Source organism: Mytilus edulis, chromosome 9 (assembly GCF_963676685.1).
Source record: "Mytilus edulis chromosome 9, xbMytEdul2.2, whole genome shotgun sequence".
In the NCBI taxonomy this organism is placed as follows: Eukaryota; Metazoa; Mollusca; class Bivalvia; order Mytilida; family Mytilidae; genus Mytilus; species Mytilus edulis.
The window spans coordinates 54,231,331-54,245,396 of NC_092352.1; the positions used below are offsets into that span (position 1 = coordinate 54,231,331).

Here is a 14,066-nt window from a genome sequence, read left to right on the forward strand (position 1 = left end):
CTCGGTCATATGCTACTCAGTGCTTGACTTTGTTGCGGTTTATAATATTTGTTTTTGGTTCGCACATGTTTGCTTTCTCGTTTTAATTCCCTTGCCTTTCCCTTTCCAAAATAGAGATTTTGTCAGTGCATAATTAATCGATCTTTAAGCGTACATGCACGTCTTCAACTTGAAAAAGCAGTTTCGATTTTTTAGTATTTATAGTGTTTCTGGTAACTTAAAATTATTGACCATTAAACCTTAAGAAAAATACTCGTAATTAATGGAAGCAAAGGAAGGTATAAATAGCTGATATCCAGTTTAGGATTCAATAACTGGAGACACTGCTATACATCTGTTGTACTTTGTTTAAAATGCCAAGGGTTAATTATTAAGTCAAAGCATATTATCATCAAACTATTATAATTGAAATAAAAAATCTCAAAATACAAATATCATCTCACTTTCTTGACCGTCAATTCACGATTTTCAAACCAAAATAGGTTGTATCTCTAACTTAAAGTTGTGTTTGACGTATAGTTATACTAACTAGTATTTTTAAGGGTTTTTTTTCTCCGGAAAAAAACCTTCAAATACACCTTATAGTCAAGTCAGAATCAACATATGTGTGAAGTTATAAAAAATCAAAAGATAAATGTTTATGGTTGATACAAAACTTCACGCCAACACATAAATGTGTCGTATATCTTGTATCAAGATAGTTCTTGTTTGTTTATTGTCGTCAGTACATAATTAAGGCAATCTGAAATTGAGCCCTGGGTCTGGACTAAAGCTAAAAAACGAAGGCCATACGGTAACCAATAGTTGCTAAAAATCAACATTATTCCCCCTGGTAGTTAGCTATCTGATTGTTAATACTGTTAGCTATCGGCGATTCATCTTTTGTGGTTGAACAAAAGATTTTTTTTTAAAGTTTATTTTTTTGGCTTCATATATATACTTCATAAAATTGTCTGTACGAAATAAAATGCCCCTCCGCACCAAATATTTAAACACATAAATAGATGGTTCGTTCCTTCTATGATGTTAACATTAGAAAGACAAATAACGGAACATCTGAGTTGCTATCTCCTTGCCATATTCTACCAAACATCTCTTTAAACGAGTATCCACAGTAAGGTTGAACATATAAATAACGAAGTTATTTTTTGGGAAGAATTTCTTTATACGAATTATCGAATGAAACAAGTGTGGACACAGACTAGCGTGGACAGTATCCAGCATATAAGAGAATTACTCGGTCAAACTCATAAGACCCAAATAAATTCGAACTTGATCTGGATTTTATCATGGACATTTGCCAGCCAGACGATACCACCAGATAGACCACCAGAAAGACAGATAAACAGACAGATCAGACCACCAGAAAGACAGATATACAGACAAATAGGACCACCACACCGACAAGACCATCAGACAGACAGACCGACAGGCAAGACCCCCAGACAGTCACAAAAACAAGACCACAAGACATACACACAAAAAAATACCACCAGACAGACACACAAACAAGACTACCAAACAGGCACAGACAGACAAGACAATCAGACAGACAGCAAGCCAGACAAGACAACCAGACAGACAGACAGCAAGACCAGACCACCAGATAGACAGAAAAGACCACCAGAAAGACAGATAAACAGACAGATCAGACCATCAGAAAGACAGATATACAGACAAATAGGACCACCACACCGACAAGACCATCAGACAGACAGACCGACAGGCAAGACCCCCAGACAGTCACAAAAACAAGACCACAAGACATACACACAAAAAAGACCACCAGACAGACACACAAACAAGACTACCAAACAGGCACAGACAGACAAGACAATCAGACAGACAGCAAGCCAGACAAGACAACCAGACAGACAGACAGCAAGACCAGACCACCAGATAGACAGAAAAGACCACCAGACAGACAGAAAAGACCACCATACAGACAGACAGACAGACAGACAAGACCACCAGTCAGACAGACATACCAGATAAACAGGCAGACAGACAAGAACACCAGATAAACAGACAGACAGACAAGAACACCAGACAGACAGATAAACGAGACAACTAGACTAGACCACCAAACAGACAGACACACAAGACCACCAGACAGATATACAGAGAAGACCACCAGACAGACAAGACAAACAAGACCACCAGACAGACAGACAAAAAAGACTACAAGACAGATAGACAAACAAATATAATAAAGTCTCCTACAGCTCCACTTCACAGGTCAGGGACTTATATATCTAGTTAACACTAAATGATTGACGATCTATATCAATCAACAAAATGTTTTATCGCTAATTAGGCACTAGTCCCACACAAATCAATTTAGTTTAATTACCAATTAAACTTAACCAAATTTAAACTAAATCAGCATATATTTGCGTTTTGGCTTAAAAAGTCATATATAAATATGTAACATAACGTTGCTATGAAAAAAAGAGAGGAGCAAATATATTTGCGGGTTTCTACAATGTACATGAAATACTGTTGAGACCGAATATCTACAGATAAGCCTTTTTCAAATGATTTTTACAGTTCGTTCTTTTGTTGTACTATAAAACCACTGTTCCAGGTTAGGGGAGGGTTGGGACTCCGCCACATTGCGTACATGTGTGCCTGTCCCAAGTCTAGAGCCTGTAATTCAGTGGTTGTCGTTTGGTGCCGTGTTACATATTTGTTTCTCGTTCATTTTTTTTTTGTACATTAATTAGGACGTTAGTTTTTTCGTTTGAATTGTAAAACGTTTTACATTTGTCATTTCGGGGCCTTCTATAGCTGACTATACGGTATGGGCTTTGCTCATTGATGAAGGCTCTACTGTGATTTATCACACATAGTACCAACAAACGACAAGCACTGTCTACCATTATAAGAGCAGTGATAAGCAAACAATTGACGTAAATTTGAGTTGAGTTCGTTTTTACGTCAAAAAATGGCGGTGCGACAACCTTGTAAGCCTTTGAAAAATCGCTCATGAATTACCATATATCATTTTTCATGATATTTGTCTTTAAATTCATAAAATTAAGCAAATTAACATTGATGTAGTAAATACAAATACTAAACTTTTTTCATTTAGATAAATGTTTTTTGATTCTCAAATCTGGAATCCCATTTTTTTTTCACCGTGGGACAGATTTGCCCTTGTAGTATGGAACGCGTTTTTTTTTCTATGACATCATCATAACGTCATAAAAAATGCATCAAAGACTAAATGAACCATTCTGTTTAATAATGGAAAAAAACGTTTTTCAAAATATTAAATAGTTTTGACAAAAAACATAGTTTAGTGGTTACAATAAATGAAATTTGTTACGCGGGAAAACCTAAAAATCGTCGTATTTTTTAAATGAAGCTTCTCGCATGCAGCATAAAACATATTTTCAACAATTATTTTTTTCGTTTTTATTTTAAAAATCGTTATTTTTCAAAATACGTACAATAGCAATGAATATGATATCACAAAATTATATATTTTGGACTTACATCTTGCCAACTACACCGTATTTCCAATGAGGTACGAACATCGCGCGTAACGTCATAACATATGCAAGTTAAATTAAAAGATACCGATAAATTCCATTTTATCAATAAAAATCGTATTTTTTTTAGCTTACTGTCAATTAAATATATATATCTGTAAAAACAATCACCGACTTATCATCTTACGTATGCAGTCAGTGATTAAGTTCGTAATACATAAGTTTTCACCTTTGAAACGGTCTAGAAATGATTTTGGGAAAAAAAGACAATCCAAATTAATAATTTTCACTTTCATACGTACAATGTATGTTACAATGACGCTTGAAAGGTATAAATAACATGAAGTTGACGCTTCATACGTACAAATGCCATTGTTAAGTTACATTTAATGTATAAAGTAGATACTTATGTCGCTTGTGTTGTTTTCTCTATTATAACATTGATAAGGTAACCTTTACTAGAAAGTTAGTTATAAGCCTTGTTAGATGATTTTAAATGGATCAAATACTGATTTTTGTAATTGGATTCTAAAGGAATTTATTGTAGTAATGTTCATTGATAAATAATGTTAAATATCAAAATTATTTAGTTAATAGTAATTTAAGTATATTGTAGTAAGTCAAAAGGTTCAAACAAAACATATTTTGAGAAAAGAAAAAAATATGCATCTAAATTACAAACAACAGATGACAATTCAAATACTTATTATCCAGATGAAAAAATTCACACACACTTTAATTCAGTCACGTCAGTGTTAAAATCTCAATAAATACATGTTCACACTTTATGGACTTAGATGAACAGAGGTATGTATACGCTTTACACAAAAACTGTTCCAACAGAATTATGAGGAAAAACAATAGAAATCGATATTCTTAATGATAAACACTAATTATTGACCGATACGGTAAATATGTAGGTGTCTCCCCTCGCTAGCGGCATTTTTTACTGTCTTATGTCTTAAGACACAAATATTGTTGTCCAGGGTTTCCGCTGGTGGTCGTTTCGCATTTTGCGGGTAAAAAATAGTTGAAGCGATTAAAAGTCATCATTTGCGAAAGAATCTGGCGAAAGAATTGCGTAAAACGATTTTATTTCATCCATCTTGTTTATTTTTCATTTTCAGTTTTCTCGGACATACCTAATCAGACAATACTCGGAATTCACCTTGACCTCGTCACGATTTTGACAAAAAATCAATAATTAGCTGATTGCATTTTATAGCTGTAGCCAACACAGGACAAATAAATAAAGGTGTTGATTGTATTTTTTTACAAAATGGTATGGTTAAATGGCGTTCATCAGATGTCACAGAAAGGATTTATTAACCACTTTGCGTGAGCGTGTTTGAAGCAAACTTTTGACACCTCCTCTCCTTCTTTTAACGATGGTCCGATAAAATGTTCAAAAGCAAGAACAACCTCTTTATCCTCTAACTCTGATATAGATAATTTAATTGAGAGGGTACTTTGAAAGTCGTTTAAACGACACACGTGTTTCAAACATAGTTTTCAAACTTACGTCTCAACTTTGTCATTTACGATGGTCCAGAAAAGAAAACTGCCGTTATGAAGAAATATATTCAACAGGTTTAGAAAAACCCTCAAATAAGGGGTAACCTTTCAATGTAATGACTACTCCTTCAATGAAGGATCAATTTCAAGTGATAAAAATGTTGTTTTGTTGTAAAAACCACTTCTTTGTACAAAAGGACATTTAATTTAATATTTGAAGAAACTTTTCTCAAAGAACTATACATCTTTCTGGTATTATATGGTCAAAAGAGGTCCAAGAATTTAGTATTAAGACTGGACCTACAGTAATAATAATAATTGAACATGAATCTTGTGTAACCAGAATTCTATTTGACTTTTTTACGATTTCTTTTAAAAAGTAAATGTAAAGTGTTTATTCATTACAATGTAGACTAAAAGATAAGTTTAAGAGAATAAACAAAGACAACAATGGTACAAACTGGCTTTTTTTTGGGAGGGGGGGGGGGGGGTAGTAGAAAAAAGGAAAAATTTAAAAGAAAAATATATTTATTGTGCATTGTACTTGGCGAAAAATATATAGTTTTGGCGAAAGAGGTGGAGAAAAAAAATTACCCAGATGGAACCAGGTTGTCTTCAATTTATAATATTTTCTGTCATAATTATAACATTTTGAATAAGTGTTGATTCCTATGGCGGATGATCTACATATAACCTAAATAAGTGCGTGTAATCAAATGTATATTCAATTAGGGATCAAGGGAAAAAAAACAATCGTTAATAAGGGTAATAAACAAAACAGTAAACAAATGATTGTAACGAGGGATAAATTTTGCTGCCAATTCTGAGTATAATCTCTCGATACCGTTTGTGGTACAATATATCGGAATAGTACAAATCTGCATTAAACCAAAAGTGTAAGTAGATAGGAATATTCTAGCTAGAGATACTATTCAGAAAGTCCAAAGATAAGAGTCCAGTTAAAAGAAATGCTTTTGTCCGTTCATACAAGCATAGCAGAAAGTTGCCACGATCTCGTCCCTTTTGAAGGCCATGCAATTTGTTTGTCTCTTCTTTTTTTTTGTCGATTCACGACATTTGAACATCAGTAAACTATTGTCGCTTTCACTATTAAACATTACAAATAATTATACAACACACAATAGTTGAAAAATCGTGAACACTCCGTTTTGATCACCAATTCTACATATCTAAATTTTTGCTCCCAAACACAACCAATTAACTTAAAAATTGAGTAACAACTTCTTTGTTACACCATTAATAACCGTTAATGTGCATGCTTAATTGTAATACATTTGTATATTGATTGTTAGTGAATTGGTTTTAAACTTCATAATTCTTCTAAAGATCACTGACGGTGTCTCATCTTTATATTTGTGATGTATTTTGTAATTCTTTGTTTGAATATATAGTGCAGCACTACAAAAGTCAAGAACAAATGTAAAAAAAAACAATAGAACACGATTTAAGTAATATAAATACGTACATTCATGAATTCGCTTCACTGAATTTAGTCCAGAACTATATTTGCCTCGACGTTAGTTTTCGGCTTAAATCAATAAATTGGTGATGTTCGACTTATTGTCTTCAACTGCCCTTTGCTTTAAATGTTTCTACCGTTTTAACTATGATGTACACATACAAACTGATAATAGATTGACATGAATTTGAAAAATAAACAACTCCAAATACCAAAAGACATTAAGATATGATTTTCGACAACCACTGACGAGGTTTCTGGATTTGACAAGGTTCATACAATTTTGAAGGGTTTAAATATGTTATTGTTTTACATTTCCATCTTAACATTTCAATCTCGAGCAGTTTATTAAAAACAACTTATATAAAGATAAATCTTAAAATCTTTTATTTTTGTTCTGGAAAATGCAAGTAACTTAAATGAATTATTATCATCAAACTAGATATTCACATAAATACCTAAAAAAATCAAACAGATTTATTTAATTCAAATCGAACTCTGTACTGTCTTATTTCTTATTAATTTCAAAGACAAAGTGCGGTGATATTAAATATTAAAATTCAATTCGGTTTGTTGAAATTTAATAAAAGACATCAAACAAACTAGCAGTGATTTTTTTTCAAATTAGTTAACAGTATTTGTAAAATAAAATGTGTTTGGGTTATAGCAAACAGGGAGGATGTATTTTGAATAATTTTACGTGCACACGCTATAAATATTTTCGCTTCGTGTTGTCTTTGAACAGTCAAAATGTTTAAACACTTTTGGCGGTGCTGATAAAGACACAGAGCGCTTCATACGCATTCAATTTATAAAGTATTGCTTTCATGTGGAAACAATGGGTCTATTCTGCTTCTAGTGCACCATTGGGTATCGTCGAATGAGTAGCCAGTACTTCAGTAATGACATGATTCATAGCATGCATAGTTTTTAAATTGCCATATTATAAATTAAAAAAATATTTAGAAAATAAGGTCTAACTCCCTGAAGCTACAGTTGATGGATTTGGCTATTATTTGTTTTGTATTTTGTTCAGAGTTCTTCTCATGTTTCGGTACTTCCTTTTCAATTATTTGGTTTGATCTATCCTAATGAAGATAGTTTAGAAAAGCGCGTCGGATAATTTTTATCATAATTTTATAAGGTCGATTGAAAATAGAATATTGATTACGTATTCTACTTATCACTGAAGAAAAAACATTGTAAAGTGATGTTAGGCAAATCATAGCATCGATTTAGGACTAAAGTATGTATCTTTTTTGAAGAAAAAATCCAAAATATTTACCATATGAAAATTCACGTATGAATTTTTCAATTTGTGATTATTAGGGGATGCCTAGTTTATGACATACTTGAAAGCACTTTTTTCGTGATTACCAATTTTCGTGATTTTGCCATAATCCAAAAATAACAAAAATTATGCACCAGAGACTTCAACCCATGGATTACAAAATGTACAACGTTTTCACAGGATTGTCAAAGAATTCATGACTTGTGCAACGCCAGAATCAAAGTATTGGCAGACAGTAGTATCGTTAGAACTTTAACATAATAATCAATAAGTGTCATGTCATATACAGATAAAAAAATTACTACATAGACAATTAATGTGTATCAGAATTTATACCTCCAAAATAAACATTCTGCAAAAATACAACTTTAGTTTCAATTTGTTGATGACAAAATCGATGTCAGTGTCAATGTAAATAATATTCAATATCTTATTAGAGATTTCCAATAAAATGACATACGTACCTAACTCGACGTACGCACGTAACGGGACCGGTTATTGCTAACCAGTTAATTTTGTTAAACGCGTCACTCAAGTTTTAACTAAGTATTCCTAAATTATAAAACCCATTCATAAGAAATTTTATCAATATCAAGTATTTCTAAGCTGATGAAAAACGAAAGAAATTATGATTTTTATATATCACGTGACTATTGAGATTCCCGCCAATACTTCACTGTCATAAGACCACGTATGTATACGTTTCTTTACCTATCATACGATTCATTTGAGTTGTCTTTCGTGCTTCTCATGACCATGACTTTGTTTTTCCGATATACTTTGCAAAAATTAATGAACTTTTTATTATTTGATATTTGTATTGCTCTTGTTTGTCGTTATCATGGTGTCCCTTTTTCTTTTCGTTCGTTTATAATGTTTTGTAATATCTCATTTCCGTGGGTATTTAATATTAAATAAGTTTGTTTTTTTGCAATTTCATAAAAAAAGAACTGAAAGTGTTAATTAGAATATGTCTCAGTTAAAGTTGATAACTGGGATTGCATCATACTTTATTCAGCATCATTTCAAACGTTCTTTCCTTCTGTAGTTAATCTCCTTAGTTTACAATCTCCGATTTTTTTTTCAACTGGGAAAATGTACGACAACGGGATGAGTATACTTTAAAAAAAAACAGGTCTCGTACGTCTTTATGAGTAGGTTCAGTAAGACCCCCTTTTGGCCCCAAAATATAGCAGTTGAACAAAATTGTGAAAATGTAATCTTTAAGCTATTTATTGGAAAGTAGAATGCTTCTGCTATTTAAATATGGGTTGTTTTTGACAATACAATGCACATATATCGGGTATTAGCATCATTAAGTCATGCTAAATTACTGAAATCTTCAAAATTTAAGCCTTTTAGTTAAATTTTAGACGGTGGCCGCATTCGTGTTCATTCATAATATTGAAATGTAAGTTGTATTTGATGATAATACGTAATATATATAAAGGTTGAGGATGAACACGGATGCGGCCACTTTCATTTTTGTCAAAAGCCATCTAAAAAGTGACGTTTTTTGGCATATTTGAACGATTTTTCATATTTAAGCTTGAATCAGAGCGTTTTCAATGACTAAATCAGTTAAAATCTTTCACATAATCTAATCGAATCAATTGAAATAAACACTTAAGTGTTTAAAAAGTGTCTAAAATCTTTCGTTAGATGAACTTGAAATTTGAGGCCAAAATCGGCCCTTAACGGACCTACTCCTTTAACTAGTTGACATACACTTTTCTTTCAAATGAAAGTCAACGAACATTAAAAAAAAGAAAAGATTTTAATTGATAAAAATGTATGTAAATAAATGTGTACACCAAATCATTACATAGATTGTAATTTGGAAGGTGTACTTGATTTCGCAACTGATGAATAATATGCATATAAACATTGGTCACTGTGGATAGTAAACTATCAGTTAATAGTACATAGTAATTGGCTAAAATATCCTGTCCCCAAGTATCTCTGATTAAAAGAGGATGGGAATGCTATTTACATACTTGTTACACTTTTGAGACAACAATAATGTCACTTCAGTCTTTACGGGAATTTTCTTTAACTCTTACTTATCCAATTAGAAGTGGATTTGTAAGCTATCACATATACTGATTGAGTTAACGAAACATTTTAGTTTCAATTTTTGTCTCACTTTGGAGGAAAATGTATAAAAGTGACAAATCTGCGACAGATAACCAGTGACTAAAAAACACTTTATATTCATAATTATATACTAGTACAATCTACATGGGATTGACTGGTAGCAGGCTAGCCTCGAGTACGGGTTCAATTATTTTGTTGGTCCCCCTGAACGAATGACTTTGAGAATGTATTTTTCGGCTTCTCCACCAAGCATGATGCATTCATGAGTAAGAGCAGGTATTGGTTTACTTGTAGAAAGACAAGTGTGTCCTTATAGTGGTTACGCTCTCTTGTTACCTAGCATATGAAAATGCGACTCTAAGTATTGGGCATGTACAATAAGATATATTTGCATTTATCATTATCATTTCATCATCCTTAATATATATATGTAACACTTGTCGCTGGATATAAGACATACAACATTATCATCATCATAAGTAATATAGCTTGAGGCTAATTCTCCGTCGTAAGTACATATATAGCTTGAGGCTTCTTCGTCGTTAGTATTATAACTTGAGGCTTAATTCTTATCTGATATTTTAGGCAATTTATGTCGAGAACTTATTTTACGCATGCATATCTATGCTACATATAAATGTCCAAGTTAAAGCCAATAAAAATCATTGAAGTATGTTTATCAAATGATCATGTGACAATTAAAACAGTAAGAAAGGAATTGACTCGTGAGACTGAAACGAAGCATCAAAACAGCAATTTATAGTATTTCCAAAATAAACTCCATGTACCGATCTGATATTATCCATAGCTGCTGAACACTATCTTAAAACAACTACAACTTATGAATAGAGAATAATTATCCAGTTTATATTATTGAACAATTATGTCGTACTGTTACACCATTGTCCTAGTATGGATGTGCCTGTCCAACGTCAGGAGCCTGTGATTCAGTGCTTATCATTTGTTTTGTTTTTTCGTTCATTTTTTTAACATTAATTTGGCCGTTAGTTTTCTCGTTTTAGTTGGGTTTTTTTCATTTTTCTTTTTGTGCCGTCTTATAGCTGACTATGAGGTATGGGCTTTGCTCATTGTTGAAAGCCGTACGGTGGCCTATAGTGGTTAAAATTTCTGTGTTATTTGGTATCTTGTGAAAAGTTGTCGCATTGTTTTTGGTACATATCATCAATGAAGTATAAGAAATTCATACACATAGATATAGTCTTAAAAAGCAACACTACATGTCAGTATCACATTTCTGTGTTAAGTGAGATACTAAATCACGGAAAAAATCAAATTCAGAATGTAGTCTTAAACTTTTAAATCTCATGCGAGATGTCTAATGTTCAGACAATGTTGTTTTTAAAAAGTATTTATCAAAGTCAAATGACAATGATTTAAGTTTTTTTTTTTCTTGCAGCACAATTTGTGAATATGGCCGAATCCAAGATATTTGAAAGAGGGTGTAGTATCCGATAATTGGATTTATGCTGACGATTATACGGTAACAATTTGTATAGATATTGTGGAAAACATGAGACTTTCAAAATTATTTAGCGATCAAAAGGGGGAGTATGCCCTCTACCCCTGTATCCTCGTCCCATACATTAGTATAGGTAAAGACGGAAAAGTACCATTTGATTAATATATCAATGATATGAATTTCTGCCAACATCAAATTATCTTTAATAAAATTATAGAAAATTATATTGAAAAAATAGTCGAGTACACCTTTTTCATTCGGGTGTGTTGGAATCTACTTTAAACTTCAAACTTGTAAAAACAAAAACAAATAGACAACCTTCTCGCTTTGAAATTCATTATCTTAATATTTTCATGCTAAAAGTTGTCTTTGTATTTTTTTAAATTCATAATTTGAGAATTACTAAAATATGGGTCAAGTGAAATGACAAGAAACGATGGGTGTATTTGATATAAACAAGTTGCTAACTTACTTCATCCATTATAATATTTTTTTTAATAAAATCTTTCAAAGTTTAATGACAAAATATTCAAACATTAAAAAAAATAGTTGGGTTGATTTTTACATATAGTATATTCCAGCAAAAAATGCGTGTAAAGGTTTATGTACCCTTCTGTAGCCATTTTTGTACGAACTTTTCAAACTTCAATTGTATTAAAACTACAGATATAATGAATAATAGAAATATGCCATTTTGTACATATTCCAAGGGGAAACTTGATGCAAAGCATTATTTTTTACTGTTCCGTTGCATTTAATAGAAAAAGAGGACTTTGTGGCAAATAAATCAAGATTTTCATAGATAATCCACAGCCTTTATCATTGTATCCTCATATTTGGCAATTTGATAACTGATAGATATAGGATTATTGCATGCAGTGCTAGCATTTATTTCCTTAAAACAAGTTTATAAATGTAGTTATTGGTTAAGACAAGTATAAATATGGCCAAAATCAAGTACACCTTTTAGGGTGCGCTCGACTTTAATGACTCAACACGAGGTGTTTTGGAATTTACAGGTTACTTAGAACTTTTTGTAAAATATAAACACTAGCACATCATAGAAAATCAAGTGAGTAATTTATGTTTCAAATTTTATAACAAAAATCTCTGTATTAAAGGCTGTGGATTTTCTATAAAAATCTTGATTTATTTGCCACAAAGTCCTCTTTTTCTATCAAATGGAATGAAATAGTAAAAAATAATGCTTTGCATCCAGTTTCCCCTTGGAACATGTACTAAATGGCCTATCTCTATTATTTATTATATCTTTAGTTTTGATACAATTGAGGTTTGAAAAATTCGTACAAAAATGGCTACAGAAGGGTACATAAACCTTAAAAGAGCAAAACATTCATGCAGTGGATTCTCCCCTCCGTCATGCTTCAATGCAATAGAACGAACTACGTTGAGTTAGGTCGGTTATGTCGAGTAAAGTCATTTTATTGGAAATCTCTAATATAACATTAATAAGATAACCTTTTCTAATAAGTTAATTGTATGGTAAGATGATTTTACATGGGTCATATACTGAGTTCTGCAATTGGATTCTCAAGGAATTTATTGTTGTAATTTTCACTAAAAAATAATATTAAAACTAAAATTATTTGGTTAATAGTAATTTAAGTATATTGTAGTTAGTAAACAGGTTCAAACAAAACGTGTTTGATAGAAAAGAAAACTGTGCACCTTTACTACAATCAACATGACTTTATTATATGACAATACGAATACTAATTATCCAGGCTGAAAAAGTCATACAACTTTAATTCAGCCACGTCAGTGTTCTAGTCTTAATAAATACATGATAATTTTACATATGAAGGTTCATGTCAGGCATTTTTCACTTTGTAATATTTAGGGAATATCTAGTATTTTTTATAGCACTTTTATTCGTGGGTACCAATTTTCGTGGTTTGAGCAAAAGGGATATCTTCGTGGGTTTTTAAATTCGTGCAGTTTAAAAATTAAAAAAAAATTTGGAAAAGAATTTGAAGACATCAGAAATGATGTTTTTGAAAATAATTAACTATTGTTTTTTATGTTGATTTATGGAACGTTGCACAATATAGGTGTTCATTTTCACTTACTTTTTTGTTTTTGCTTTTCATTAAATTGCAATGAAGATTATTCTTGCGGATATAAGATATGCTCACAAATTGCTTCGGTTGAAGGATCTTGCAAAGTAAACACTTTAAATATTGCATAAGTGAAATTAGAAGTGGTGACACTATTCAACCTGCGTGAGATCAACATAGGTTTTAATTGGGCCAAACACATGTCACTAACAGGAAACGATTACATAAAAAAAACCTACAAATATACTTTGAATTGTAGAATTTAATGCTTTAAATTTGGAATTAAAAAAGCCCAACACGATTTTGTTTTCGTGTGAGAATTTTGAGCAATTCATTTTATATTAATATCTGGCGGAAATCTGACTCTCATCTACTATTTTGACAGAAAAACAGAAAAAAGATCATCAAAATAATAAGAAAATGAAATTTATAATATCATTGAAATTATACGAAAAGTTTGGTCGAGAAAAAAAATACAATCAAAAAATGTCATTCTTGGTACATGGTTTGAAATTCGTACTGTTACTAGCTGAAGTCTGGGTACTGACGTTGTTTATCATATTATTTACATTGTTTTTGGGTGAAATTCATTTGACATCGCTCTGTACTTCTACATCCCGTCATTGTT

General features: G+C 31.7%; 1 protein-coding gene across 1 annotated transcript; it reads left to right on the top strand.

Annotated features, from left to right (window-relative positions):
• Positions 1-1,179: 1,179 nt before the first annotated feature.
• LOC139490057 (adenylate cyclase, terminal-differentiation specific-like) lies at positions 1,180-1,995 on the top strand. The gene has a single exon (XM_071276908.1). It carries the CDS (start codon positions 1,180-1,182, stop codon positions 1,993-1,995), a length of 816 nt encoding a protein of 271 aa, XP_071133009.1.
• Positions 1,996-14,066: the final 12,071 nt, after the last annotated feature.

What these genes read in the sequence shown, in the direction of transcription:
- LOC139490057 (XM_071276908.1), top strand. Translation starts at nt 1,180, where the DNA reads ATGAAACAAGTGTGGACACAGACTAGCGTGGACAGTATCCAGCATATA.